This window comes from Dioszegia hungarica, assembly GCF_025882075.1.
Source record: "Dioszegia hungarica strain PDD-24b-2 chromosome Unknown MKK02contig_19, whole genome shotgun sequence".
In the NCBI taxonomy this organism is placed as follows: domain Eukaryota; kingdom Fungi; phylum Basidiomycota; class Tremellomycetes; order Tremellales; family Bulleribasidiaceae; genus Dioszegia; species Dioszegia hungarica.
This window is the reverse complement of record NW_026515776.1, coordinates 272,000-298,773: the sequence shown is the minus strand read 5'-3', so window position 1 is coordinate 298,773 and position 26,774 is coordinate 272,000. Positions and strand designations below refer to the sequence as shown.

Genomic DNA, 26,774 nt, shown 5'->3' with positions numbered 1-26,774 from the left:
GTCCCCTCGAGGGATCCCCAGCAGCCATGCTTCCTTCCCATGCACTCCTCCCTTCTCTCTTCTGCTCATCTCCCTTCTTACTCATCGCCGTCGCTTGGGACCCTCAGCGATACCGATACCGCTTACCGACTCACCTCAGATAAGCTCCACACTCACATTTAAGTAGAGTCTCACTCAACTTCACCCGTCCTTTCGCTGGCCGCTCGACCCATCACCGCTTTTCCTTCCTCCTTCTCCTCTCATCATATTCCCTCCTCGCTAGGGCTAAGGCCAAGATGACCGGCTCATCCCTCCTCGCCCCTATGACAGCACGCGCCATCCACTCCGCCACCCCTTCACCTCATTCGTCACCTTCCTTGCCCGGCCGAGACTTTCCAAACCCCGTAGCGGTCTTTAATGAGAAGTTCTGCTTCACGACGCTGGACAAAGCGGATGTTGGGCGGAATGCGAAGGAAGGGAGAGCGGGGCAGTGGGTCCATCCGTCAACTAGGCGGGCGTGTAGCTTGTTCTCCCGTCAGTGGATCTTATTGGGAAGAAGGAAGGAGGCTGACCAGGCAGTGGACGACCAAATGGCATACTGCCCCTTCTCGAGGGATTATGGTCCGCTCAATCTGGCGTTCACGTATTCTGCGTGTCTGGCTCTACACGACAAGATGAACGTGAGCTGTGCACTCTCCCAGGGCTGCGAGGAGCCCATAGCTGACCACCAGGCGAAGGAGTTCAAGAGTCGGCCGATATGCCTCTACACGAGCTCAGATCCAAAGACCAAGAGCAACATGGCTTTAATGGTCGCGCTGTACTTTGTGAGCTAAGAACTTCGCGAGCTGCGTGGGGACGTAGCTGATCTCCAGCTCATCGTCCGACATCAAACTCCATGGCAGTGCTTTCAGCCTATCGCGGAGCTCGAGCTTATGCCTTTCCGCGATGCGGGAAACGGGGAGTTCGATCATGGTCTCGCGATCCAGGTGAGCTACCCAGTGCGTAACTTCATGCACCCAGCTGACATGATGGGACTGCCTGTATGGGATGCACAAGGCCATGCAGTTCGGTCTGCTCGATCTTGGCAATTTCGACGCTCGCGAGTATCAGTACTACGAGACTCCAGAGTAAGTCCTCTTTGTTATGGATGGACTGTAGCTGATTGGCAGAAACGGCGACATGAATATCCTCGGCCCTTTCATCGCCTTCGCCTCGCCTCTCGAGCCCGCCTGGGCCAAGCTCATGGCCCACCGCCGCAAAGCCATTCAGGCCGCTATCGACTCTGGTCAACCTCCTCTGAACTATCGACCGGCGAGCCGGTCAAGATTGACGGGAAACCACGCGTTCAAGAGCGTGCTAGAGGTGTTCCAACGGCAGGAAGTGGGAGTCGTCGTTAGGTTGAATGATGAGCTGTGAGTTCATCGGCTATTTCTCAAGAGCTAGAGCTAACTCCCAGGTATGACAAGCGACACTTTACCGATGTCGATATCGACCATGTCGAGATGTACTTTGATGATGGCTCGAATCCGTCCGACGACATTATCCGGGAGTTTATCGCCATGTCGGAGCGGTATATCCAGGCTGGGCGGGCGGTGGCGGTGCATTGTAAAGCGGGTCTTGGGCGGACAGGCGTTCTCATCGGAGGTGAGCTACTGGTATCTTAGCCGAGCCAGAGCTGACAAGTAGCGTACCTCATCTACAAGTACAGCTTTACGGCGCAAGAGGTGATTGGGTATATGCGGATCGTGCGCCCGGGAATGGTCGTCGGGCCGCAACAGCAGTTCATGATGCTCAACCAGATGAAGTGGGCTGGATGGGTGAGTTCGCCAACCCCCCAAAGCGCAAGAGCTGACATATAGGCTGCGCGAGATGAGCTGCTCCGTGAGATCGGAATGCAAGCTACTCAAACGCTCAACCCCCTCGCTACCCCACCTGCCGAAGACGTCTCCACTCTCCCCCGCCTCGACCTCCCTCCGGCCTTCACAAAGCCCCGCCAAGCTTCCAGCTCGTCCGCTTCTCCCAAACGCGGCGACGCTGTCGGTCAACCTCGCAAGACCGGTCCAGTCCCAGAACCGGTCGTGGCGGTCCACTCGCCCACCCCAAAACCGGAAGACCGGCTCGCTCGGAATCGGCAAGAGTATCGGGAGACCGCAAGCGCGCCGTCGGCTATCAAGGAGGGAGCTAGCTCGATGCGGGGTACGAAGCGGGGCTTGACGCGTAAAGCCCTTCCTCCGCCCGGAGCGGTCGATGGACCTACCACCCCTACTCGGCTCGGACTGGACATTCAGTCCTCTCTCGAGCGGTCTCCATCCATCCTCAGCGTGGTCTCCGCGAACGACCGACCTCGGAAGCGGATCAACGGGTCACCACTTGCTTCTCCCGGTCTCGGACCATCTCCACCTCCAACCCGCGCATCATCCCCTCAACCCACGGACGAGATGATCATCGACCCACCACCTACCCCCACCCGGATCCCCAATAAACTCCGCCGAGAGCTCAGCTCCCCCCGTCTTCGCTTCGCCCAGATCGCTCACGCTCACGCGCACGTACACGTCCACTCGCCAGAGCCCGCTCCTCCTATTCCTACCAAGTCGGGCATCCCCGTGCCTGTCGTCTCATCCACATCCGCGCCGGCCGCGGGAGGGTCATATCTCCCGAGCAGGAGACAGACTCCTTTGAAGGAGACCCATGCGGTCCAGATTCCGGATAGATACACCTCTTCGCCGAGTCGGATTCCGAGGGCTGTTCCGGTCACGAAGGGGAAGGAGGATGGGGGTGTCGTGGAAGGCAAGAAGGAAAAGGAGAGGGAGAAGACGGGGAAAGAGGGGAAAGAGGGGTCGTCAGGATGGGCAGCGCCGAGGTTGATGAATATGCTTTATGGGATTGGGAGGTCTGGGAACTAGTGAGTCTTGCCTTATTTGGACTCGATAAGGTGGACATGGACATAGGGGTAGGGCCGGGATAGAGACAAGGTAGGGATAGGGGTGGTCTTGGGCATGGACGTGGACATGGATGTGGACGTGAACATGGGCGTAGGGACGGGCGTAGGGCTGGGAATGGAGCTGACTTTACAGGCCAAATGAGGGATATGATGATGATGATGATGACGACCATGTACGGCCAATAACGACCCATTGTATACAGACGACTCGAACGACCAGTAAACAACACACGATCAACCACGACCCGAATACGACACACACGCAAACGCCCAAAACCTTTCGCTGGTCGGAAGTCGACCCACGCTCCCTTATGTAACCTTCTCCCCGCCGTACAATCCATCCTCATGTATAAATAATCTCTGCCTATGTCTATGAGCCATGTATAGTGTATGGTAGGAAGGCCCGCGGTGGCGGGACTCAATACTGACGTTGACAAACGACACTTTTCTCTAAACCGCTAATTCACCTGACGGTCCAACGATGGTCAAGCGCCCAATCCAGCTTGTGGCAGCCAATGAGGTCCCGCTCTGATCCTGCCAGCATGTTCGCTGGGGGACAATCTAACAGTATGAAGCAGGTGGAGCCGCGTGAACCTTTGTGCTCTGACCCCTCTTACAGGCTGTCTCGTTCTGAAGAGTCCGCTCGCTACCGCGCAAGGTCCGGCCGGGCTGTCTTGCTCGCTCACACCCTCTCGAGATCTTACGCGCACTGAGCACAGCCTCCTTTACGCCATGACCCCTTTTACAAGCTGCGTTACTCCAGCAAGTCCGCTGGGTCCCCTTTGAGTTCGGCCAAAGCGCCGATGAGCACAATTTGTCCGAGCTGCACGAGCGAGCTCCCCTTTGACTTCGGCCAAAACGGCGGTGAACACCGATAGGGCGTCAATCACATCAGCCCTTGAGACACTACACGAGTTGAGGACCCTTTCATTGAGACCCCCCTCCCAGCTAGGAAATTGCCTAGTACGCTCCGGGGCGCTGATGATCGAGCTCCGGCCGAGATCTCCGCCGAGCACTACATCGCACGTCTTGCCCAAATCGGGTACTTCCTTTTAGGCGGGACCTCAAAGTACGTGGGCTCCTTGGGCGTCGAGGGCTTACCGCACGTCTCAGAAGGGGCGCCCATCCCCTCCTCGTCTTCTCTCTGCTTATCTACCAGCGCATCATCCACCCTGCCGTATCACTTACACATCTTCCACTCGCTCACGTACTTGTCCACCGACTCATCCACCCTAACACACCGACCTTTCTCACGTCATCATGTCCAGCAGTTCCAACACTCTTCCCGACCTGGCACCGCGACCAGCGCATCTTACACACTCTTCGCATGGACGTGACACCTTCATCATCCGGCCCGAGATCATGACTGGTACTCACCCCGTCCCCGGGACTTCGTGGACCGCGACGATCTTCGACCGTACGGACTCAAATGTCTGCAGGCTGGGTCTCCACGGTCACGACGGGAGTACCTCTCTTGCGGAATGGCAAGACAGACGCGGTGTAGTATCGGGAGCAGATCCCCTGATGCCAGATCTCTCTCAGCTCTCGATGCGAGAGGGGCCGGAGGACGCCCCCGAAGCGGGTCCCCCGGGGGAGGCCCCCCAGGCGCCAGACCTGTCTCAGCTCTCGAGCGAAGAAGCCGAGAAGGCAGTCAAGAGCTATTTTGCCAAGACTGGCAGGCCTCCGATTCCCCCTGCCTTCGACTCCAACCCTGAGCAGTACCGAATCGCGCGCATCTACCCTACCGAAATTGAGCTGAGACAGATGGTCGACTTGTCGAGAGCTCGCAATCACTCAGTCTCCCTCGTCCCATTCAAGAACGCAAAGGCGGCTGGGCCAAGCTTCAGACCGTCCGATACGAGCATCAATACCACTGCCCAATCTTGGCCAGAAGGCTGGGCATTTGGCTACGACGGTCTCAACGAGGTGTGGTACTTCTACAAGGGTACTATGGATACGGGGCTTTCCATCAATACCGCGTTTCATCAATCACAGAGCTACTACTACCGATACAGCAATGGAAAGAGAATCACCCTAGACGTGGATCCGTCAAGGAGAGATGAGCCAGCCAGGGGCGATATGCGTTTGCACCTCGCTTTCGCTGATGGGCGGCGGGGAAGGCAGCAGATCGAGCCAAGTGAAGTGATTGTCCAACTCATCGAGGAAGATACCTCAAGTGGTCAATCGTCAGCCCTTCAAGGGCCACTTGAAGCCTTCTTTCAGATGGGGCGCAGCGCCGAGGGTGGCCCCGGCCCGCATGGCATCACGCTATTGACCGCGGCCGACGGAAGCAGGGACGATGCGCTTCAGACGGGGGACATCACATATACGCTGCAAAGTGGCGCAAGCGCTCTCAGCAGCAAAGCGTCCACTCAAGTCACTCTGCTTCGCGAAGGCTGTCCCGCGAACCAGGGACGGGAGGAGGTCTACGCCAGGACAGGGGCTGGTAGGGAGCTGGAGATGTCTGCAAGGATCGTGAGCGTGCCGCCGCACACCGGCTGGGCACGCCACCCGCGCCTGCTGGAGTATCTCGCGAAGATATCAGCGCCCGGTGACGAGCTCGAGGCGGGGACAGTATAAGGTGTGTCTGTGTATATATCGACTGCTTTATCTTCTTGGTGCATACATATCTCGTCGTGTCAAACGCGTTCTCGCATTCATTCCAGGATAGTCAGAGCAGAGTGCCCGACACTCATGCGCGCCAAGTTCGAGCAGGAGAGCATTGGTATGCTTGAGAATTGGGGCCTGTACAAGGCGAATGGCGGAACGAAAGTCGAGCTCTGGCTCCAGTCGGAAGGCTGGGCCCTGCGAGGTCATCATTGGAAGCCGTACTGCTCACCTAATGGGCATCACTTAAGAGAAGGCACCCGTGAAAGTGGGCCGGCTAGAAAAAGAACATCTGCTTCACGTTCTTACGCGCCCCAGTCGAGCCAAATTCGGGCTCCGAGCCCGCCATTCCCTTGCCCCTTATCAACTGAGTACGCTGCTGATCCTTTATGCAGCGCCTGCCCCGCCCATAAGTGTTACACATTCACTGACCGCTGATGTGTCGCCATAGCACGACATCGCGACCTTACACTGCTCGACAGCGTGGGCATATGACCCGGCCGAGTCATCCTTTGTGTCCTTGCAAGACTTTCGCTCGCCGACATCCGTGAGGGTCGCTACTAGAGCTCACCTCTGGGGAGTTAGAATCGTATGATTCTGAGCCTCAGCCTCAACCTGTAATAACCAGAGGATGCATGTACTGACCTGAGCCTCAGCCTCAACCTGTAATAACCAGAGGATGAGGAGAGACCCAAGAGTTTCGCCCACTACAACTCTACAAGGGCGTGAAGGGTGATTACCTAAACTATGTGTCACGTGACCTGTTTCAACTTGGGGTATAAAGGGCGTACCTGTTCCAACTTCCTCGCTCTCTTAACATCCTCACTTCTCACTGTGCATTGCGCCTCTCTTCCCACATCCGTCATGCCTTACCTTCCCCAAACCGCCCAGGGTACTCATCCAGACACAGGAAACCCATATCTCATCACATCCTATACGTACACGACCCAGACAGTCGATGAGTGTCAAAAGTGGGAGGCAGCAAAGGCCATGAGCAACATGAGTGGCAAGGACGGCCCTCCCGCTACCTTCACACCATCGAGAAATTCCAAGTTCATACACGAACGGATGATGACCACCGGTCAGCCTCCAGAAGGTATGCGTCAGCGATTGGATCCGCAGCATGGCTCACTTACTACCATCGGTACTGCACAGCTCTCCTCCGCGCAACTGAGCATGATCGACTTTCACAAGAATCCGACGTGGATGTGAGTGTCCCATAAGAGCGCATCCAAGCCGGGAAGATTCAAGTCCTTGCCTACCGAAGACGATCGCTCATTGAGCCATACGACGGCAAAGACGTTCTACGCGCCGGTCGAAGTCTTCACTACGCTGCCCGGAGAATCGTTTGCTTTCTACCGTGGCGACATGGAGTTTTTCTGTGTGCCAGCTCGTTCGAGGACTCAAATCTCAACTATGGCGACGGCTTTGCTCCATACATCCGCGAGAACCCAATCGCGACCGAAGGAGTCGAGAGTCGGGAGTTCAAGGTCAAGTTGGATTTCAGGGACTCGATCGGAAAGACGCCTATCAGCAGCGATCACGTCCTCGTTCAGATCACAGGCGTCACCGGGCACAAGCCGCTTCCTCCTGACATGACTCCAAGGGCGGAGGTCATCACCACGTTCAGTGACATTCGAGGCGATCACTCCGACTTTGACGAGAACCCCAAACGGACGTTTGACGTAGCCCAAGGGGGCTTACCTTTCCTCGGGCGCGGTGGCAAAAATCCACAGTCAGAGACGATTACGTTCCAGGTCCCTTCTGCGGCTTCACCCTATCGTGGTCTGAGATTTGGACCCGGCACTGAACTCACGGTCTCCAGAGGTGATGGGACCGAGATCGACACTTTCGAGCGGGGAAAGAGAGGAGGCCAAACATTGGGTGTGCATCTGGTCGCCAAATTACCCGACTGTTTGTCGTCGAAAGGATGAGGGTTTGTGGATGGAGGGGCCGGGTAAGGCAACGCGATGAGGCCCTGAGGGGCATTTGTTTGGAATCTGCTTGAGAGGTAATCAGATTTCGAGATCTCTACGAGGATGCACACTGTGTCTCTCCATCATTTTGGGCACTCTGCTTGGACAGCCCATCTCACTAGACTGGACTCTCCAGTCGTTCACCATGCCTCCTGAATCTTACCGCGAGGGAAGACGAAGTTCTACATAGGTCTTTGCTTTGTAGTAGCTACCCATGTGGTTGAGCGGCTGGCGCTGTCCGATCTGAAGCTCACGTTGTGCCCAGCTCGCCATGCGAGACCCGAGACTGCGGGTTGAAGGGCCAACTCCCACTTCAGGCTGTCCAGCTTGCGGCGAGTGGCACCTTCTGCTCCTCTTTGCCACCCATGCCAGCCCTGGCGCCACTTCCAGTCCGGTTTTTACGGCATTCCTCTGCTTGGCCTTATCTTTCGCCCACCGGCGCGGACCCAACCAAAAAGTCTAGACCACCTTGAAGTTCACCTTCTTCTTCTTCATCTTCATCCCCTTGCTCACCGTCTCCCTCCCACTGATACGCAGCCAGCAGCATTAGCTATCAGCCAAGATGGGATTCGCATCGTCCATCGTCCTCGGCTCGAGCGCTTTTGTGCTGGGTATGATCTTTGTCGCTCAGGCTGTATGTTGTTCTCGTTCAGTCCTCTTGCTCTCTGGCTGGAGTCATCTCTTTGGTTCTCCCCGTACTCCCTTTTGGGGAAGCGGGAGTGTTTGATAGAGGGGCGGAGCTGATCATACTGCAGGTAGACATACCCTTGCTGTACCAGCCGGTCACGGACCAGGCCATCGAGAATGCCTATACCTTCTACGGGATCTGGTGGGAAGCGCCGGGCGCAATCAAGGTGCGTCACCATCATAGAGGCGGAGTCGGGAAGGTAGCTGATTCACCTAGGCGCTCTTCCATGTAGCACTCATCCTCCCCCTCGTGGTCCTCCTTGGCAAGCTGCACCGGTGGAGCGAGAGCGCCATGTTTTTCGACGGGTCTGCTATCTGTAAGTCATATATCCTTGGCGCATTCTCTCGAAGGGTAGCAGCCCAGTGCGTGACAGCTTGAGGAGCCTCAGGAGACATGAGGATCAGGAGAAGCAGAGAGGGGAGAAGCGATGACCAGAGGAGAAGAGGACAAACCGCGCCCAAGACTGGCAGGAGAAGAAGGGACTGAATCTCGGCTGACGATATGTAGTCTTGCAATCTGCCATCATCATCCTGTATTTGTCAATCCACGTCCAGTCTCTCCGGACATTCCGTACGTCCCCTCCATCCCCCTCTTCTCTTCTGTATTGCTAACCAAACCCCAGTCCCCGACTCGCACACCACCACCTCCTTCTCCATCCTCCCCACGCCCCCACCGCGCCTCACCCCCGCGACCGAATCCGAAAAAGTCGAAGCCGTCCGCGTTCTGGCCGCGGGGAACGCCCTCGTCGCACTGCTCGTGCTGGGCGTGATGGGCATGCAGGTGGGGCAGGAGTATGCGCGGAGGCTGGAGGAGAGGGAGCAGGGGGAGATTGATAGACGATTTGCGGCGCAGGTGCAGGTGGCTGCTGGAGCTGGGGCTGAGGGCAAGGAGAAGGTGGAGAGTAAGAAGACAAAGTAGAGTTGGACGGAATGGGTAGAGTTAGAGGGGATGGGTAAACAGAGGAAATGAGGATCAGGATCAGGAAAGATGTGGACAGGGTTATGCAGGGACCTGAGGCATACGTTGGCGAGCGTGAGAACACGGTGTTTTGGGTTGATCTATCGGTAAAAGACGCATGTACGGCTAGTCTATCCGGAGAGAGAACTTGATGTGCGTTGGACATGAGCACGCAGATCGGAAAGCTACTGTAATGATGCGAAGGCAATATACATGGTGCTTGGTCTTCTACATACCCATCTCCTCCTCCGCGTCTTGCCTACTTCTTCTCCCCCTCCTTCCCATCCCCCTGATCCTCCATACTCATCGCAATAGCTCTGGCCATCGCCGCATCCTCATCCTCGTCTTCCTCCTCTTCCTCCCCGCCTGCAGGAGCCATCTCCACATCCCCTCCTTGACTCAACGCCATCGCCCTTCGTAATTGCTCTTCCTCATCCTCGTCTTCCTCCTCACCCGCCATCGCCGCATCCGCGTCGCCTGATGCGCCCGCCTCTGGCACAAGCTGGTTCCGAAGCGAAGAGGTGATGGTAGGCGGGAGAGTGGCGCCTGCTGTGGGTGGGTGAAGGGGGACGTCGGGCTGCGCGACGGTCGGTGCGACCCAGTTGTCAGGAATGCGGTGGGGTGGTTGATCCGCGGTGATGGGGACGCTGGAGGAGGATGCGGATGCAGAGGCGGGGGCGGCGGCTGCGGCTTGGCGCGCGGCGGCGTCGGCGGCGTCTTGTAGGGACATACGGATCGCCTGGGGGTCAGCGAAGTCCCAGTCTGAGATAGCAGCTAGTGTGGAAGTGTGAAGGATGGGGTTTTGAGAGAAGCTTCCGACAGCTCGAGCAATACTCGACTCACCATGGCCAGCTCTGGATCCATATTTGGGTCAATCGCCATCCCGTCCATACCCTCCCCGCCTTCCACACCATCCCCATTAGGCTGCGCCGCGCCATCGTACAGTATTGGCGAAGTCTGGATGACGTCCGAAAGAAGATGAGGACCAGGAGGGATTACCACCAGGTGACTACCACGTCAGTATCAGCCGCCAGCCGCCCGCCCCACCCCGCCCCAGCCAGGACTAGACTCACCACTCCCCGCCCCCTGCGGCCTCAATCAACTTGCCCACCTTCTCCTCACACGCCATCCCTTCCTCCCCAAAGAGACAAACATCAATCAGGACGTTATTCTTCCGAAGCTTTTTACCGAGCTTGACCAGGTCTTCTTCGGCCTCGTGTATGTCCGAACCGGCGAAAACGACGACGCGCTGCCGTGCATTCTTATTCTCGCGGTGCTTCAGGGCGAGCTGGGCGATCTGGACGGCGGTGGTCAGGTCGGCGGAACCCCCGATTTGGGCGCGGGTCATCGAGGAGAGGAGCTTGCCAATGTCGTTGGTGGGTGTGACGAGGAGGGTGGGGCTGGGGATTAGCTGAGCTGGAGATGAAGTGAAGCAGGGAGGGGAGGGAAGAAGGGGGAAGGCGGGAGCTGGAAGGGAGTGGAGAAGATAGTATGGGGAGATAGGGCTACTGCTCTCTGCAGCTGGCCTGGTTCCAAGGAGGTAGAGGTAGCGGCCTCCCCCTCGTTGATGTAACCTCCCCCTTGTCGATTATCCTCCCCACAGTCGCTATCATCTCCCCCTTGTCGATATCCCCTCCATCTCTTCTCCATCAATCTCCCATGACAAACCTTCATCCTAGCCATGCACAACTCACCTCTTCCCCGCCATCGTCAAGAGCCCAACCGAGGACTCTGGATTCCCATCCGTCTTGGCGGTAAAGACCGACATGATGGCCTGTGACTGTGCTCCAAACCTCGTCGGCGAGTAGTCTCCATTTTGGGTGTAGTCGGAGTTATCCATTCTGATCCATCAGCTCAAGGCCCGCCGGGGAGGTGAAGTGGAGGTTGAGCTTGATCGATGGAGCTGGAGCAGGAGTAACGGGACGTACACTATCATACATGATTCGAGCGGCATTTTGGGTGGTGGTCTGAGGGTTGTGTGGTGTAGTTGTGAGCTGTGTTGTGTACAAGGGGAAGCTGGTAGCTATGGAAGGTATAGGCATTAGCTATTGCGAGCGAGCCGAGCTGTCTGTCTCTTGAGGAATGCTGCCCTGTGACGCGTAAGCTTGAACTGCCACACTCGGTAATATCCGCTTGGCTCTAGACGGCGGAATCTAAATCGCCGCTGAGCGCTTGAGTGACGGCGAGATTCAGGGACCTGATCCAAGCGCAGCAACCCCTGTGCCCCCGCATCCATCCATCCATCCATCTCTACCTCTCATACTTACTCCTTATCTCAAAAAGTCATCATCTTGTCAGCTACAACAGCTGTCTCTCCCCCTCTTCTACTCTTACGCTTAATTACGAATAGGTGAGTCTTGCGTCTGCCGATCAGGGAGAAGAGGGGGTTGGGGAATGAGGAGAGGAGAGGGAGGGCACGTCATCATAATGGTTGATGGATGGTGTGAGGGTGTATGAGGGATGAGGAGGAGCAGTAGAGCAGAGGGGCAGGGAATCAGTATGGAGATCGAGCGGTCGGGGAGTAGGGAGGCGAAGTACGACTTGGGGACGATGTCGTCAGCGCCAGCGACAGCCGAGGCGGTGCGATAAGCCCTTTGGCTCGGACTGCCCGCCGACGGTCCCCGCGTATGGTCTGGCAAGCCCATATAGGGGCGAGGGGAGACGATGAATCATGGACCACGGAGAATACCCAGCTTTGACCCCATAAATCTAATCATCAAAGCTGACCTGCAGAAAATCGCCGAAATGGAGGACGAAGGTACATCTTCACCGCTTTGACCAAAGCATCTACTAACCCCTCAGTCGCCGCCCTTGTTATCGACAATGGATCGGGTATGTGCAAGGCCGGTTTCGCCGGTGACGATGCGCCCCGTGCCGTCTTCCCGTAAGTCTCGAGCCTACAGCGTTGAACCAAGCTGACTCTCAGGTCCATCGTCGGTCGTCCCCGTCATCAGGGTGTGATGGTCGGTATGGGCCAGAAGGACTCTTACGTTGGGTAAGTCAATCAATCCAGATCTGAGTATTGCTGACCCCCAGTGACGAGGCGCAGTCCAAGCGTGGTATCCTCACGCTCAAATACCCCATTGAGCACGGTATCGTCACCAACTGGGACGACATGGAGAAGATCTGGCACCACACCTTCTACAACGAGCTCCGTGTCGCCCCCGAGGAGCACCCCGTTCTCCTCACCGAGGCCCCCCTCAACCCCAAGCAGAACCGCGAAAAGATGACTCAAATCATGTTTGAGACATTCAACGCCCCGGCCTTTTACGTCTCCATCCAGGCCGTCCTCTCCCTCTACGCCTCGGGTCGCACGACCGGTATCGTCCTCGACTCGGGTGACGGTGTGACCCACACGGTACCCATCTACGAGGGTTTCTCCCTTCCGCACGCCATCCTCCGTCTCGACCTCGCCGGTCGGGATCTGACCGACTATTTGATCAAGATCCTCATGGAGCGCGGGTACCCGTTCACCACCACGGCCGAGCGCGAAATCGTTCGTGACATCAAGGAGAAGCTCTGCTACGTCGCCCTCGACTTTGAGCAGGAGCTCCAGACCGCCGCACAGTCGTCCCAGCTCGAAAAGTCGTACGAGCTCCCGGACGGACAGGTCATTACCATTGGGAATGAGCGGTTCAGGTGTCCCGAGGCGCTTTTCCAGCCCTCGTTCCTCGGTCTCGAGTCGGCCGGTATCCACGAGACCACCTACAACTCGATCATGAAGTGTGACTTGGACATCAGGAAGGACCTCTACGGGAACATTGTCATGTCGGGTGAGTAGCGAGCGTAGCGAGCGTGTGAGACTTTGAGCTGACGAACAGGTGGTACCACCATGTACAACGGTCTCGCCGACAGGATGCAAAAGGAGATTACCGCTCTTGCTCCTTCGTCCATGAAGGTCAAGATTGTCGCGCCCCCAGAGAGGAGTAGGTTTCTTCTTGTCGTTAACCTGGAGTTCTCGCTAACATCAACAGAGTACTCTGTCTGGATCGGTGGTTCCATTCTCGCCTCGCTCTCGACCTTCCAGCAGATGTGGATCGCCAAGTCCGAGTACGACGAATCTGTGGGTTTCCCCCTTACCTTTCGGCTTGCGCAGCAGGGCAAGAGAAGCTGACGAAAATTTAGGGACCTTCCATCGTCCACCGCAAGTGCTTCTAAGCGGATCGCCACGCGCCCCTCCTCGTCCCCTCCGACAAACATCCTCTCTTGGTTATATCGCCTTTACGGGCGGTACTTCCATCCCGCCCCCACCACGCCAAACGAAATACTCCTCCACCGGCCCGTTTTTACTATTTAGCTCAGAGTTGAAAGATTGTGATGGAAATGAATTGTTTATGCTTCTAGTCGTGTCCTAGCTGGGTCTGTTTGGATCAATGAATCGCAAAAGACAGGTACCAAGGCATAAGCTCAGTCTACTTCTGAGGTGGGAAAGATCTTAACCTACTCACTCTGCTCACTTTGCTCATACTTCTCACTTAACACGCACTCGGCCTCGCCTTCGCCCACCCACCTTGGTCTCGACGCACGACATGCCGATGAGCCGACACTGTAGGCACTCGAGGAGGAGGAGCGCGCGCCATCACGCAATGTGTAGCTGAGACGCGTACGAGCGCAGGCGTCAAAGGAATCTCAATTCAGGGGGGAAGCGGACATCGCATACTGCTGTGACGTGCGTGTGCGAGGAAACGTAAAAGGATATACGGGACCAGGTCCGTCAGGTTCAGTGGCTGTGCAGCCATATAAGCCGAGCGAGAGGCGCAGGTTAGCTCTGCTCTTCGTGCATCTCAACTCCCACCTCATCCTCCAATCACATAGATCGATCAACACTCTCCTCCTTCATACTCACAAGTCGCAACTCAACCCCACACCATCTCTTTCACTCCACAATCATGGTCGCTCTCTCTTACCTGCTCCCATTACTCGCACTCACCCACTCTGCCACTGCCTCTGTCCAGAATCCGATCACAACCACAAGTCATGCATCCTCCTTCCCCACCGCCGCTGCCGCCGCCGCTTCGCTCGAAGAGGGCAAGCAAGCTAGCGGTCAGGGGCGAGGGGACACGTACGTCTCGGTCGGAGATCAAGGTGTCGAACACATAGCGGACGACACGACTGCTGCGACGTCGACTCAACCGGCTGAGGACGAGGTCGATCTCCCATCCTCAGTCGGGTATGACGGGCTCAGCTTGCAGGAGTTGCAGAAGCTGGAGACGATATACGAGGCGCTGAACAAGCTAGCCAAGAAGCAGCTGGCTGACATCGAGGAGTTGGAGCGGATCAGATCCATCGAGCTGGCAAAGACGCTACCGGATACCTCGACCGCAAGCGACGGGATGGCTCAGAGTGAGGGTCCCAGGGAGGACCACGAGTATGTTCAAGCCGCCTTGATTTGGCAGTTGGTGAACCTCCTCAACACCTCGTCCTCCCAAGGCGATGACGGTATCCTTCCTCTCGCTTACATCTGATTGTGATGTGTGCTTTACAATTACGCTCAGACCTGTCATTTCAGTGTATTCATGCCATAATTGTCTGGTCTCGCTTCTTGACAGCAGAGCCTGCGCTGCGTCTAGCGATGAGTTTCATGATCCCACGTACTCACCTCGTCTCACGACTCACGAGTCATCTTGCATTCCGTGGAACGCACCACTGCATCGCGCGGACGCGGCTCATGTTCTCGGATGATCGAGGGGTATCATAGCAAGCGCAGCTGCGACACGTATGAGCGCGAACAAAGGAAAGTCGCCACACGGCAACCGAAGGGCCGCATCGTGCTGTAACGCGTGTGAGCAAAAGATGCAAGGATCACGGATAAAGGATCGACGAAGGCGAGGTCAACGACAGCGGCGTGCGGCGCAGCCATATAAGCAACACGGGAGATCCCAGGGTCTCCTCTTCCCCACCTACCTTCTCACGTCCACCACCACGCCCACCTACCTCCTTTTACAACCCAACCCCATCGCTTACATTTCACCCCTCAAGACTCACAATCATGGTCGCTCTCTCCACTTGCCTGACCTCCTTGCTCGCTCTCAGTCTCGCCTCCCTCTGCGTACTCACCGGCACAGCCTCAGCCCAAGGCCCTCGCGCGGCCCCCTTGACCACAGCCCCGAGCCCAAGCTCGTACATCCCCAACGCAGTCGCCCGGGTCGATCAGGGGATACAAGACCAGGAGCGAGGGCTATGGTATTCGCCCACTCTCGGTACGTCAGCTCAGGACGACACTGCGCAGGTAGTCCCTGCAGGGTCGACCGGCCCGGCCGATACTGATCACACGGCCATTATGCGATGGGTCGATCTCGATGAGGACGGGGCGGCAGACTTTTTGCAGGCTTTCTTTGGGGGAATGGTGCAAGCAAAGCAGGAGATTGCAAAGGAGCCGCACAGGGCGCACAAGGCCTACATTGCGGGGATCTTGGATGCTTACGACAAGCAGACGGAGGAGCAGAAGGAGCAGTTCGAGCAGGAGATGGACGCGTACGAGCAGGAATTGGAGGAGGCGGAGCGCAAGGCGCGTCATCAGGCTGCAAGTGGACCGTCGCAGGACAACACGGGCATCGTCAAGGACGACGACTTTCGTCTGAGGGAGAAGGCTCACTTTGACATGATGTACAGCACCATACACGCGAACGAGCGTCTGAAGCAAGAGTGGGCCGCAGAGGAGGCGCTGGAGCCATCGTCGGGCAAGGCGATGAGTGTCGAAAAGGAGTCACCTGGACTCGTCACGGATCCGGCGATACGCGACGGATCTACAAGGAACGAGGAGCGGTCGGGCCAATCGCTCTACGGGTCGCTTAAAGCCTCCTTGAGACCGTGGCTCGGGAGCGGCAATGCTTCCTCCTGCAAAGGGCAAGGCGAGTGCGAAGGTGCCTGAACCCTTCTCGCTGGAATGTGTTCCAGATTCTCTGCACGCTTTTCCATGTCATGTATTCTAATATTCCAGCACACATCGTCCTGTCCCAACGCGCTGTCGCCGAACAGTCATTGATCGCCGATCTTGTCAGTGCAGCCCTGCTGATTGGACCAGTTCAGTCCATTCTAGCGTTAGCGCCAGTCGTGTGAGCTGAAAAGTGACAGAGCCGGTAAGTAATGATGCAGGTGCAGTGAGGTAAAGATTGCATGTCAGATCATCACCTACTGCCTCTAAACCAGTGCCGACAAGCTCCTACTCAATCCTCTGCCGAATTCAAGCGCGTTCCCGCCTGACGAGATCAATGAGGAGAGGTACGGCTCATCACCTATCATATCAGCTTTGTGTCCGTGCCATGACCCGGCTCTGGTGATGTTCATGACGAAGCTGAGGGCAGAAGGTGGAAAGACTTACCATGTCCACCCCACCCCTTCTTCCCATACATCCGCATAATCCCCGCCGCCTCTTTACTTCCCAACCCCTCCACCGCAAACGTCTCCACCCCGGACGCATTGGCCAGATGCACCGGCTCAAGCTTAGTGTACGCGTGTAAAGTGGTTCGGCCGGTCGGTTGGTTCAATGCAGAGAGGAGGGTAGTTGTTGGGGGGAGGGAGGGGGTCGAGTAGGATATAGAGGCGAGGGTGAGGGTTTTACCAGCCGATGGTGAGTCCGAAGTGGATTCTGAAGAGGTGGAGGGTGAGTCGGAGTCGGCAGACGAGGAAGCGGTAGATGAGGACGAGGATCCGGAGATGTAAGAGAGGAACAAGCGGGGAATGGTAAGATGGTATGATTCGAGCGGGGACGCCGTTGGAGTGAGGTACGATGAGCGCGTGAAGAGCGCCTGGGCCTCATCCACGGCGATCAAGAATGGGATCCTGGAGATATCAGCTGTCCGCCCTCCCTCAAGGATGCATATTGACAGCTGGTATGAAGATGAGAAACACTCACTCAGTCTGTCCCGACAACTCCGCCATCACACCCTCCAACACACCCACAGCCGCACGGGGCACATCCGCCCTCATTCCCAATTTTGCGAACTCCACCAACCCCATCCCGGCCTCAATATCGGATTCACCATCAAGCTTGTGCGTCTGCGTGGTATTCAGCTTGGAGAGCAAGGGAGTGTTGACTGCGAGGAGCTTGGTGAGGATGGAAGAGGCGAGGGCGGGCTGGTGGAATGTTGCAGTTGCGGGGTTGTAGTTGTATGAAGAAGTGGAGTCGATCCATTCCGAGCCTGTAAGTCAGCGAGAGATCCACTCAGAATAAGGCGCAGGATATGGATTTAGAGACGACGGGGCATTATGGAGCATTGGACAGGATGAGCTTACATCTCGGAACGTAGAGCACGATCCAGCCGGAATTGAGCGCATGAGCCACTGTTTGCAAGAGCAACATGGACTTGCCCGATCCCCGCTGTCCAGCTGGAGGTATCAGCTGGTTCCTCCATTACACGACCTTGTTCGCAAAGGACGGGCCATTGGGCAAGGTGACTGACTGATAGCTAGGCTGGAAGACCCGCTGCTACCCTCCCGAACAGCGTCGACTCGCTTGGCGAGGTCCAGCGTACATTGTCGGACGACCGATGCGGGTCCACTGGGATCTGACAGCTACCCCATCAGCCCGATGCTCGGCTTGTCTAGCGCGAGCAAGGACTTCTGGACATACCTCTTTCTCTGAACGCCGTGGGAGGCCAAATTGCTTTATGGACCCAAATGTCTCTGCTGAGAATGTGGTGGGATGCCCAACGTGCTCTGCGTTGATAATTTCCTATGGAGTCAGCTGATGGAACAATACAGAGCAGAACTCCAGAAGAGCAGAATTGACCAGCACAGCTGATCATGCGAGATACTGCATGGGAGACATACCGGATAGAGCTTCGGCCAAGAGCTCAGATCTGCGACAGGTCGGGCTTCGCTATAATTCAGCGAGAGAGATCCCTATCGTATGAGCTATGTTCTCCACAGAGGTCAGGAGCTTCGTAGCTTAACCCCAACTCGATGCCAGCGGTGCCTGTCCCGCACGAGAGTCCCTCGCTTGCCAGAGCAACGCCACATGCCAAAACCAGAGCAGGACTCACTTTACTCCCTCCTCCACCGCCCCCACCACCTCCACCTCCTCCAGCCGCAGCAGGCTTCTTGGAGAAGCTCGTGTTGGCCGCTTTCTTGGGTCCTGCCGGTGCTCGCACTACGAGTCAGCCTTGACCCTATCATAACCACTTCTAGCGCCAAAAAGACACACCTGATTTCCCCTTGGCAGCAGCCGCTAATACCCTAGAAGAGCTCGCTATCCCGCGGACGGCTGGCGAGGCAGCTAGCAGGCGAGAGCTGGACGGTCTAGCGGCTATGAACATGGCTTCTATGGGTGCTCGTAGCTCGTGACTATTGTAGAGAGCAGATCGATGCTGCAGTCTTTGAACATTTCAGTGCAGCAAGCGGATTGCGTTTACGTAATCTCCAAAAAGTCGGCCGGTGGAGGATTTTGACTTGGAAGTTCTGCACCTTCCATCCATATCCTTACCATCTCAACCTCACTTACCCTCTACGCAACCCAGAGCCCTTGAGACAGACTTAAGATGGCGCGCGCAGGCCCCTCTTCAGCCCCAAAGGCTCCGACGAAGCCATACGACCGTCCTTCCGCATACCAGCTCAAGATCCGAGGCAAGCCCAAGGCGGACCTACCGTCTTCTTCTTCTGCTGGAGCAGACCCGTCGTCTCTCCCGTCTAAGAGCGCAGGTGGGAACGGTATCGTACTGGATACGGGCGCACCAGCGGCGTTAGGGCAGACGAGCAGGAAAGGAAAGAAGGCGTGGCGCAAGAATATCGATTTGAGGGATGTGGAGGGGGCTTTGGAGGAAGCCAGGGAGGAGGAGCGGGTCACTGGGTGAGCTAGCAGCGAGAGTCGATCAGGCGCAGAAGCTGACAAGCAGTGGGAAAGTAGCGGACAGGAGTAATGGTTCCCTCTTCACTGTCGACGTAACAGGAGATGCAGCCCGTTAGTCCGCTCACTCTGGGTATTACCGCCAAGAGCTAATATTTAGTGGCATCCAATCTCCGCAAGTCTCGGCCCAAGAAACCTCTTCGATCCCTCGCTATACTGGCTGAACGGTCCGCCATCCCCTCCCTCTCCCCACGGTACACCATCGCCCCCTCCGCCCCCAAAGTCCGCCCTCAAGAAAAAGCCCGACTCCGCCGAATTGCACTGCGGGAACACCGTCCGGAAGGTCAATCGGCCTCTCAGATCCCTATTGCCCCCACCCTCGCCGGATCCGATGCGTGGGCTTCCGACCCCACTCTGAGTCTGCCAGGCGGATTCGGGGAAGAGGCTATCGCGCCCCCAAAGCCCAAATTCCCCGTTACGCTCGCGCGGCGTCGGGAGGGGCTTCACGGTGCGATCGTGGAGGGGAGGAACGGGGAGGTTCCTGATTCCGGCACGAGTTATAATCCGACCGTGGAGAGTCATCGGGCGTTGATTGAGAAGGCGCTGGAGGAGGAGCGGGGGAAGTTGGCGCAGGAAGCAGAGGACTTGGAGCGGATCAACGAGAGGGGGATGGTGATTGAGAATAGAAAGGCTGTGGGGCGGACGGGCGAATATGCGGAGGGTATGGATATTGGGCCTGGAGAGGTCGAGGGCGGCGCCGAGTCGGAGGAGGAGATAGTGGACGAGGACGAGGAGAAGCGAAAGCAGAAGGGCCGGAAGACCCAGGCGCAGCGAAATAAGGCGATCCGACTACGCGAAGCGGCCGAAGCGGAAAAACGAGCGAAAATGGCTAGTAAACTCGCCAAGTCAATTGGAGCGCTCGGGGCGTTCAAGAAGGCCGAGCAGGAGCGGGAGGCACGGCATGCCCAGGCGGCAAAGATCAAGAAGGAGATGAAGATGGAGAAGGAAGCAAAGGGGACCAAGGAGGCGGGTGATAAGGTGGGCAAGTACGTGTTGAGGAAGGGGGATGTGGCTGTTCAGCTAGGAGAAGATCTCGCCGAGACGTTGAGGCAGGTCAAGGTGAGTCGTGGTCTGTCTTGCAGAAGTGAAGAGAAGGTAGCTGACGATACAGCCTGAAGGAAATCACTTCAAGGATCAGTTCTTGGCGATGCAGAGGAAAGGTCTGGTTGAGCCTAGATTGCCACAAGCGTGAGTTGAACTTCTTACTTTGTCTACCCATCACATCACCGCCTTCCTTTTCGCATGTCCTCGTCATTCATGATCGTATATGAGCCAGGGGCTGACTTGACAGCCGAAAGCAGAAGGCTGCCCGGACGAAGGAATACGAGAAGCACGCGTACAAGCGCTTCGTCTGAGTCTACTCGGTATCGCTATCCGGGTTTGGGGCATTTGGGCCGCAGAGGAGGCTTCGTTCGACTGCAATGTATACATATCTCTTGGGTCTTGGGCTTGGGTGTTACATACATTGATACACGTAGTCCAACCTGACACGACACAAGTGTACGACGGCTCACTTGGAAGCGAGATCTGCCTGTGCATTATGCCAAGTACATCTGGACGCTGTATACCAGAAGTACGTACCAAGACTCTATTGAACACACCCACAATGACCGTTACAAGCTATACAGATCCTCACCTACCCCTCCATCCCCTCAAAATCGATCCCTACATCCCTCAACCACTTGTCCATGTCCACCTCTCCATCACCACCATCCGCCTCATGGGCCCCATGTCCTGCATGCATCTCCTGACCTCCCGCCGCTCCGTTCGCTCCCTCCGGGTGACCATGCTGACCATGCCCATGCCCCTCTCCATCCGCCGCAAACTGCGCCAAGAACGCCTCAATATCCACATGTTCTTCCTGCCCTTGTGCTGCACGTCCATTTCCCCCAAGCCCATGCCCAACCTGCCCGTTCTGCCCATTCTGAGCGCTAGAAACCAAAAACGGGTTCTCCTGCTTCATCCCACCAGCAGTAGGCTCCGACGCCTCCACAGTATCTTGCATCTCCTTGGCTGCCGCGCGAGTATTGCGGCGAGGGGACGGAGGTGGCGGAACTCCCTTTTTGCGTTTTCGAGCGGGACTTTCGGGGTGTGCTGGCGCGGCGGACGACGAAGCAACAGCGTTGTCATTGTTGAGCAGCGACGGATCACTTGGTGGGTGCGAGAGCGGATCCGGCGGAGGGGGAGGGAGGAACGTCGGCGGAGGTCCCGTTTGTTGATAGTTCCGACTGACGGACCGTCGGGGGCTAGACCGGACCCCTTGGCTCGGCTGCTCGAATTTGCGTTTTGAGCCGACGCCCGAACCCGCTGATGCGGCCGCCATCATCTCCGCTGCGCCCGTTTTGGAGACTGAGGTCGGAGGGGTCGTCTCGGCTCCTGCCCCTACGCCTATGCCGACCCCCACACCTACACCGACCCCGACGCCAGTCTTTTTGGGTTCAGCCGCCTTTGCCTTTGCCTTGCCCTTCGCCTTTGCGCTCGTGCCCGCACCAGGCGTCCCTTCTCCACTCCCGCTCCCTTCCCCTTCTCCCTGCCCCACCGCCCCCGCCCCCGCCGCCTTAGCCGTCAGACTAACAGGCCGCATCTTCTTGTGCTTGTTGAAGTAGACAGCACACTCCTCGCACACACTCATGACCGCCCCCGGTTGCGCCTTGCTCGGACGGGAATGCCAACACCTCGATTTGGTAGTCTCGCAATTATCGCACATCCGGCCTATGGCGCCGGTCCCGCTCGTAGATCCCGAGGCAGAGGCAGAGGCGGCCGCACCCTTCTTGCCGTTCGTGCTGGCTTTGGTGATAGTGGCGGCCGAGCCGGGGGTATTGAAGTTGGGGGTGGCCGCGGCGTGTGAAGCGGAGGAACCGGCGGGAGAGGGCTTAGTGCCTGTTCCTGTTCCTGCTGCTGCCCCGGCTTGGGCCTGAGCAGGGGAGGAGCGAAGGAACGCCGGAGGAGGTGGAGGGGGTCCATACAGGCCTGGATCGGTACTGCTCCCACCTGCGTCCGCTTCGCCCGACTCGTTGTCGAATGGCGAGCGCAGCTTGTTGAGCGCGGCGAGAGGTGCCGCAGAGGCCGGAACGCTTTTGAGCAGACGTAGTAGCGTCGGATTGTTGGCGAGCGACCGAGCGAGATTGGGCGATAGCTTCGCATCGGACCGGAGGATCGCTTGAAGGCGGGAGGGGGTGGAAGGAGGGGGTGAGCGCCGGGTAGGCGCTGTGGGAGGGGTAGTTTCGCGCTCGTCCCTGTCCGAAACGGGTGCGGCGCTTGAAGCAGGGGGTTTGGAATTGGAGTTGGGGGGTGTGAGGCTCGCGGGTGGGAGTGGGGGTGCGGCGAACATGGGCCGAGAGGATTCCGAGGAGGTAGCCGCCATAGGGACGCTGCTTGGCGGGACGGACGTTACGCCAGATAGGGAAGACCGATGTGGGAGAGGCGGTCTAGGTCGCGATCCCTCCGAAGTGGGCAGGTTGGCCGCTGCGCTCGAGCTGGTCCGCGCTGGTCCTGGACCCCCGACGGCACCTCCCAGACCCCGCCTCTCCAGTCCTGTCGAGATCCCGAACGTCCCGCCCGAGACTTCCGACTGGTCGATCAATCTCGGCTCGATCCGCCTTCTTCCCGGTACTTCTTCCCTCCGGACCGCAGGTAGGGGCGCAGGGAGGGACATGATTGGCAGTCCACCCCCGCCTCGTCCTGCCCCTCCTTCTTTGACACGAGCGAGCATCTCCCCGAATTCCTTTTTGTCCCCCACGGCCCTCCCTCCGAGATTGACCATCCTCAGACTCAGCTGCACTTCCAATCCCCACCCCTCTTCGCCCTCACCTTCGCCTTCTTGGCTGAGCGCGAGCAGCCCCTCGAGACCCCCAGCGGGATTGAACGAGACCCCCTCGAACGCGTCAGGGTCGTATACGACTCGACCGCGGATAAGGGTCGTTCCGTCGTTCGGCTCGTATAGGGCCCACGAGAGGAACCCTTTCCCGTCCCATCGTTCGGCCGGGAGGGGGTCGAGATCACCATTGTCAGACTGGGAGGGGAAAGCGCGAGATGTTGAGGTGGATGTAGGCGATGGGTCAAGGGAGTAGACGGAGAAATCGTGAGAGGTGGGTGCGGGGACGCATTCGGGGCTGGATATCAGCGCCGAGCTCTTATACGTTATTATGGACTCACCTAGCATAGCATACGCCCCACGCAACGCTCTTCAATACGCAGCTCCCCAGTCCGCCTTCTTCGCCTTGTGAATCCCCGCCATAGTACCCCGCGTCTGAGCTGGCGCCGGCGCTGGCTCCAGTGGACCGCGAAGAGGGTCTCGGGTGGACGTACACCTTTTGCCGCTCGGGGAGGACGGTAAAGTATGTCTGCGCCGAGCTGTCCACAGTGTAAGAGACCTTGACTGGAGCTGTCAGCGTCTATCATCTTGAAACTGGGGAGTTGCGCAGTGAGTAAGAGTGGGGGATTTACCGGGGAGTGTGTGGATCTTGCCTGGAGCTGGGGTCATCATGGGCTTGACACTCCCGTCTAGGGCATAGAACGGGGGAGATCTCGTCAGGCCCAGGCGTCAGCGCGTCAGTGTTGCCCTATCAGTCTACAGCCCCGCCGTAGGGACGATGGTGTGATGGACAGTACCTCATACAAGTAGAACGCGAAATATCCTTTGCTGCCAGTCGCGTCGAAGCGTGCCGGCATGGTATCATCATTCTTCTCATACACTCTGCACTTCAATCGCATCGTATGGACGATGCAGACCTGAAGCTATGCAGACAAAGGCGGAAGAAGCCCAAGGACCACAAGGATACAGTACGAGCTCACACGATACATGTCGGAGCTAATCAAAGTGGCTAAAAGAGCGAAAAACGAACATCCCCAACTCCCCTCTTCTCCCCCTCTCCTCCGCTTCTCTCGACCTGAAAGTGGTACGAGCGAGCAAGTCGCTTAAGCGCCGAAACCGTAGAGCGTGCGGCCCTGCCTCTTGAGGGCGTAGACGACGTCGAGCGAGGTGACGGTCTTGCGCTTGGCGTGCTCGGTGTAGCTAGGTCGATCAGCTACTTTTCCATCGTTCGCGGACGTCAGGACATAGCCACAAAGAGCAGAAAAAGCACGCACGTGACCGAATCACGAATCACGTCTGAAGTGGTCAGCGGACGTCCAGGAGAGGGCATTAGGGGCGAAATTGGGTCGAGAAGGGATGTTGGGACCCCCTGAGGCTCTTGGGGCGCTCCGGGGGTCGTTGGAAAGGTGAAAAGGGCAGTACTCACTCTCAAGGAAGATCTTCAATACACTGCGGGTCTCAACTCACGTCAGCGTTGTCCAGACATGTAGGAAGGTCAGAAACTTGTGCAGAAGGGTACAGGAAGGAGTTGAGGGGAAATGAGTAGGGTGGGGGAGGTGAGGGACCCATAGGGCGCCCCAAGGATGGCAGAGAAACGTGGAAGGATAGAGGCGATAGCCGAGAAGCCGGAGCATGTACTCACCCTCGTAGATAAGACCAGAGATACGCTTGACACCACCACGACGGGCGAGACGACGGATCGCGGGCTTGGTAATACCCCTGGGATGTCAGCTGGGACTTCGACGGAAGGTGATCTTAAGCTTACTGGATGTTGTCACGAAGGACCTTGCGGTGGCGCTTAGCACCGCCCTTGCCGAGACCCTTGCCGCCCTTTCCTCGACCAGACATTGTTAGAAGGAGTAGTAGTAGTAGGGTGGGTGGGTGAGTGTAGGGGTGTACAGAGTACTGATCTGTCAGTATGCTTGAAGGTGAGTTGTGGGAGGGAAGAGGGAAACTTACCGAATGTGAAGATGAGAGTGGATGGAGGGGAAGAAGAGAGAAGGGGACGAGGCTTTATAGATGGGACAGGGAAGGGGGAGGTAAACAAGCCACCGCAGCCGCGTCAACCAGTCGCGCGCATATCGCCGGCGCGCGAGTGATTGCGTCTGAGACATTTGATCACGTGCAAGTGAATCAGGAACAGCGTGAGAAGACATGACGTGGCGTTTAGCTTGAAACGACAGGGGTTGGTTGATACGAGAATTCACTGCGGCAGCGACACAAGCTTTGGACCAGACGACCAGCTACTGTATCACACAAGACTCTCCGCATAGACCAACACTGTACAGCCAAGCCCGCAGCGCCCTCACCATGTTCGCACTCGCAGCCCGAAATGCCCTCGCTGGCCCCTCACGATTACCCCTCCCACTCCGCCTTCCTCTCCCCGCCCCCCTCGCACATCTCGCTCCCACTTCCGTCTCCCTATCAATACCATCCCGCACCTTCTCAGCCTCTGCACCAGCAGCCGACAAGCTCAAATCCCACTCGGGGACCAAGAAGCGGTTCTTCCGTACCGCTTCAGGACTGGTGCGTTTCTGATCTCGCACGGGAACCTATATAAAAAGCGGAGGAAGCTGATCCCCAGTTCAAACGCGCTCAAGCGGGGAAACGACATCTGAATACCCTCTTCTCGGCGTCTAGGATAAATAGGCTAGGGAAGACGCGGTATGCGAGTCCGACGCAGGCCAAGATGTTGCAGAAGTTATTGCCTTATGCCTAGCTGGGGAGGGTGGAGAGATGAGGGAGATGCATGGTTTTAGGAGCTCTGAGGACCTCATTGTGGGGACTTCTGTTTGCTATCGCGTAGGCGTAAAGAGTCCATGCCTCAGACTATCACATTCAGGCTGTAACTGGTCTGATACCATATCATCCCTCGAGCCTCCACGCATCTTGCATGGTGGTGGAGGCAGCTATATACGTCATTGCCCAAAAGTCAGAGATCGGTCGAGCCTGTCTTTGCTGCCCTATCGGACTTCATCTATCTCTGCGACCACATCTCTCCAGCGGACACGTCCTCTCTCTCTCTCGCACGCCCAGCACTGATCCCACTCCCCTTCTGCCCCTCTGCCCCTGTCACCACCAGCCAGTCCTCTCAACCACGATGTCCCCCCTCCCCCCCGGCCCGCTCGTCCTGACCCTCACCCTCGACGCCCAAACACACACCCTCCTGACCTCCCTCCGCACAAAATACTTCCCATCCTCTCGAAACCACCTCGCCGCGCACCTGACCCTCTTCCACGCCATTCCGCCTCGCCGGGTCCCCGCGCTCGAGGCGCAACTTCAGACCTTCTGCCAGCGGCCCGGATTCGACGTGTCCGTGGGCCACCCGAAACAGATGGGGAGTCGGGGCGTCATGGTAGCGATAGAGAGTGTCAAGCCGAAGAATGCGATAGAGGGGATACATAAGGCGTTGTTGGCGGGGATGAGGCGGGAGCAGGATGCGGATAAAGAGATCAAGCAAGGGGAGGAGGGGGATAAGGAGAGATTGACGAATCAGGATCTGATGAAGCTGGCGCATCCGCATGTGACTGTGTTGAATAAGGCTGAGAGTGAGGAAGAGGTGAACAATTGTCTGGAGGAGGTGGAGAGGGTGTTCAGGGAGAGTAAGAAGGGGAGGGCGGTAGGGTTTGAGCTGTAAGTCGAGCGGTCACTGAAGAGCGTCCCACTTGGTGCTACATTCGAGCTGGAGTGGAGCATAGCAGCTGCGATCGTTCGCTGATTGCGCAGCTGGGAGTACATGGGCGGGCCCTGGAAACCATTCAAGCAATACACGTTCAAGGGTGAAGACCAGCCAACAGCCCAAGACAAGCCCGTCCATCCATCGCCGCAGCACAAGCCGGCACACCACTCACCACATAGACAAGCACATTAAGTATAGCTCCACTATAGTTTAAAGGTATTGTCGTCTCTTGCAGCATGTAGCCTATACTTGATCAGCACGACGAAAGCAATCAGCCTCGAAACACATC

General features: G+C 57.4%; 13 protein-coding genes across 13 annotated transcripts; 9 read left to right on the top strand and 4 right to left on the bottom strand.

Annotated features, from left to right (window-relative positions):
• Positions 1-275: 275 nt before the first annotated feature.
• On the top strand, positions 276-2,882 carry MKK02DRAFT_39216 (uncharacterized protein; the record flags this gene model as incomplete). Its single annotated transcript, XM_053090491.1, has 9 exons — positions 276-513; positions 559-659; positions 711-803; positions 852-965; positions 1,036-1,106; positions 1,149-1,391; positions 1,436-1,623; positions 1,666-1,796; positions 1,839-2,882. 9 exons carry the CDS (start codon positions 276-278, stop codon positions 2,880-2,882), a joined length of 2,223 nt encoding a protein of 740 aa, XP_052943014.1.
• A 1,298-nt stretch (positions 2,883-4,180) lies between these two features.
• On the top strand, positions 4,181-5,500 carry MKK02DRAFT_39215 (uncharacterized protein; the record flags this gene model as incomplete). Its single annotated transcript, XM_053090490.1, has 1 exon — positions 4,181-5,500. One exon carries the CDS (start codon positions 4,181-4,183, stop codon positions 5,498-5,500), a length of 1,320 nt encoding a protein of 439 aa, XP_052943013.1.
• Positions 5,501-6,526: 1,026 nt separating this feature from the next.
• On the top strand, positions 6,527-9,109 carry MKK02DRAFT_39214 (ER membrane protein SH3-domain-containing protein; the record flags this gene model as incomplete). The annotated part of the gene is made up of 7 exons (XM_053090489.1): positions 6,527-6,735; positions 6,918-7,212; positions 8,066-8,137; positions 8,259-8,357; positions 8,408-8,507; positions 8,699-8,761; positions 8,814-9,109. The coding sequence occupies 7 exons, from the start codon at positions 6,527-6,529 to the stop codon at positions 9,107-9,109; spliced, it is 1,134 nt and encodes a 377-aa protein (XP_052943012.1).
• A 298-nt stretch (positions 9,110-9,407) lies between these two features.
• MKK02DRAFT_29108 (uncharacterized protein) lies at positions 9,408-11,102 on the bottom strand (the record flags this gene model as incomplete). The annotated part of the gene is made up of 5 exons (XM_053087713.1): positions 9,408-9,887; positions 9,992-10,157; positions 10,222-10,548; positions 10,843-10,989; positions 11,077-11,102. 5 exons carry the CDS (start codon positions 11,100-11,102, stop codon positions 9,408-9,410), a joined length of 1,146 nt encoding a protein of 381 aa, XP_052943011.1.
• A 710-nt stretch (positions 11,103-11,812) lies between these two features.
• On the top strand, positions 11,813-13,306 carry MKK02DRAFT_34892 (actin; the record flags this gene model as incomplete). Its single annotated transcript, XM_053089036.1, has 7 exons — positions 11,813-11,906; positions 11,951-12,032; positions 12,075-12,143; positions 12,185-12,921; positions 12,970-13,074; positions 13,123-13,211; positions 13,274-13,306. 7 exons carry the CDS (start codon positions 11,813-11,815, stop codon positions 13,304-13,306), a joined length of 1,209 nt encoding a protein of 402 aa, XP_052943010.1.
• A 731-nt stretch (positions 13,307-14,037) lies between these two features.
• Positions 14,038-14,613, top strand: MKK02DRAFT_29106 (uncharacterized protein; the record flags this gene model as incomplete). The annotated part of the gene is made up of 1 exon (XM_053087712.1): positions 14,038-14,613. The coding sequence occupies one exon, from the start codon at positions 14,038-14,040 to the stop codon at positions 14,611-14,613; it is 576 nt and encodes a 191-aa protein (XP_052943009.1).
• A 524-nt stretch (positions 14,614-15,137) lies between these two features.
• Positions 15,138-16,019, top strand: MKK02DRAFT_39210 (uncharacterized protein; the record flags this gene model as incomplete). The annotated part of the gene is made up of 1 exon (XM_053090488.1): positions 15,138-16,019. One exon carries the CDS (start codon positions 15,138-15,140, stop codon positions 16,017-16,019), a length of 882 nt encoding a protein of 293 aa, XP_052943008.1.
• A 269-nt stretch (positions 16,020-16,288) lies between these two features.
• Positions 16,289-18,405, bottom strand: MKK02DRAFT_29104 (mitochondrial ribosomal death-associated protein 3-domain-containing protein; the record flags this gene model as incomplete). The annotated part of the gene is made up of 9 exons (XM_053087711.1): positions 16,289-16,383; positions 16,470-16,930; positions 17,004-17,289; positions 17,384-17,476; positions 17,551-17,662; positions 17,721-17,822; positions 17,921-17,992; positions 18,133-18,239; positions 18,294-18,405. 9 exons carry the CDS (start codon positions 18,403-18,405, stop codon positions 16,289-16,291), a joined length of 1,440 nt encoding a protein of 479 aa, XP_052943007.1.
• A 222-nt stretch (positions 18,406-18,627) lies between these two features.
• On the top strand, positions 18,628-20,347 carry MKK02DRAFT_18616 (putative translation initiation factor IF-2; the record flags this gene model as incomplete). The annotated part of the gene is made up of 6 exons (XM_053085982.1): positions 18,628-18,682; positions 18,758-18,935; positions 18,982-19,046; positions 19,093-20,051; positions 20,104-20,180; positions 20,284-20,347. The coding sequence occupies 6 exons, from the start codon at positions 18,628-18,630 to the stop codon at positions 20,345-20,347; spliced, it is 1,398 nt and encodes a 465-aa protein (XP_052943006.1).
• An 891-nt stretch (positions 20,348-21,238) lies between these two features.
• MKK02DRAFT_29102 (uncharacterized protein) lies at positions 21,239-23,475 on the bottom strand (the record flags this gene model as incomplete). Its single annotated transcript, XM_053087710.1, has 4 exons — positions 21,239-21,261; positions 21,297-23,104; positions 23,148-23,370; positions 23,439-23,475. The coding sequence occupies 4 exons, from the start codon at positions 23,473-23,475 to the stop codon at positions 21,239-21,241; spliced, it is 2,091 nt and encodes a 696-aa protein (XP_052943005.1).
• Positions 23,476-23,909: 434 nt separating this feature from the next.
• Positions 23,910-24,654, bottom strand: MKK02DRAFT_29101 (putative histone H4 protein; the record flags this gene model as incomplete). The annotated part of the gene is made up of 5 exons (XM_053087709.1): positions 23,910-24,006; positions 24,081-24,102; positions 24,233-24,268; positions 24,449-24,525; positions 24,572-24,654. 5 exons carry the CDS (start codon positions 24,652-24,654, stop codon positions 23,910-23,912), a joined length of 315 nt encoding a protein of 104 aa, XP_052943004.1.
• Positions 24,655-25,116: 462 nt separating this feature from the next.
• Positions 25,117-25,525, top strand: MKK02DRAFT_39205 (uncharacterized protein; the record flags this gene model as incomplete). The annotated part of the gene is made up of 2 exons (XM_053090487.1): positions 25,117-25,332; positions 25,391-25,525. The coding sequence occupies 2 exons, from the start codon at positions 25,117-25,119 to the stop codon at positions 25,523-25,525; spliced, it is 351 nt and encodes a 116-aa protein (XP_052943003.1).
• Positions 25,526-25,906: 381 nt separating this feature from the next.
• Positions 25,907-26,677, top strand: MKK02DRAFT_39204 (uncharacterized protein; the record flags this gene model as incomplete). Its single annotated transcript, XM_053090486.1, has 2 exons — positions 25,907-26,439; positions 26,533-26,677. The coding sequence occupies 2 exons, from the start codon at positions 25,907-25,909 to the stop codon at positions 26,675-26,677; spliced, it is 678 nt and encodes a 225-aa protein (XP_052943002.1).
• Positions 26,678-26,774: the final 97 nt, after the last annotated feature.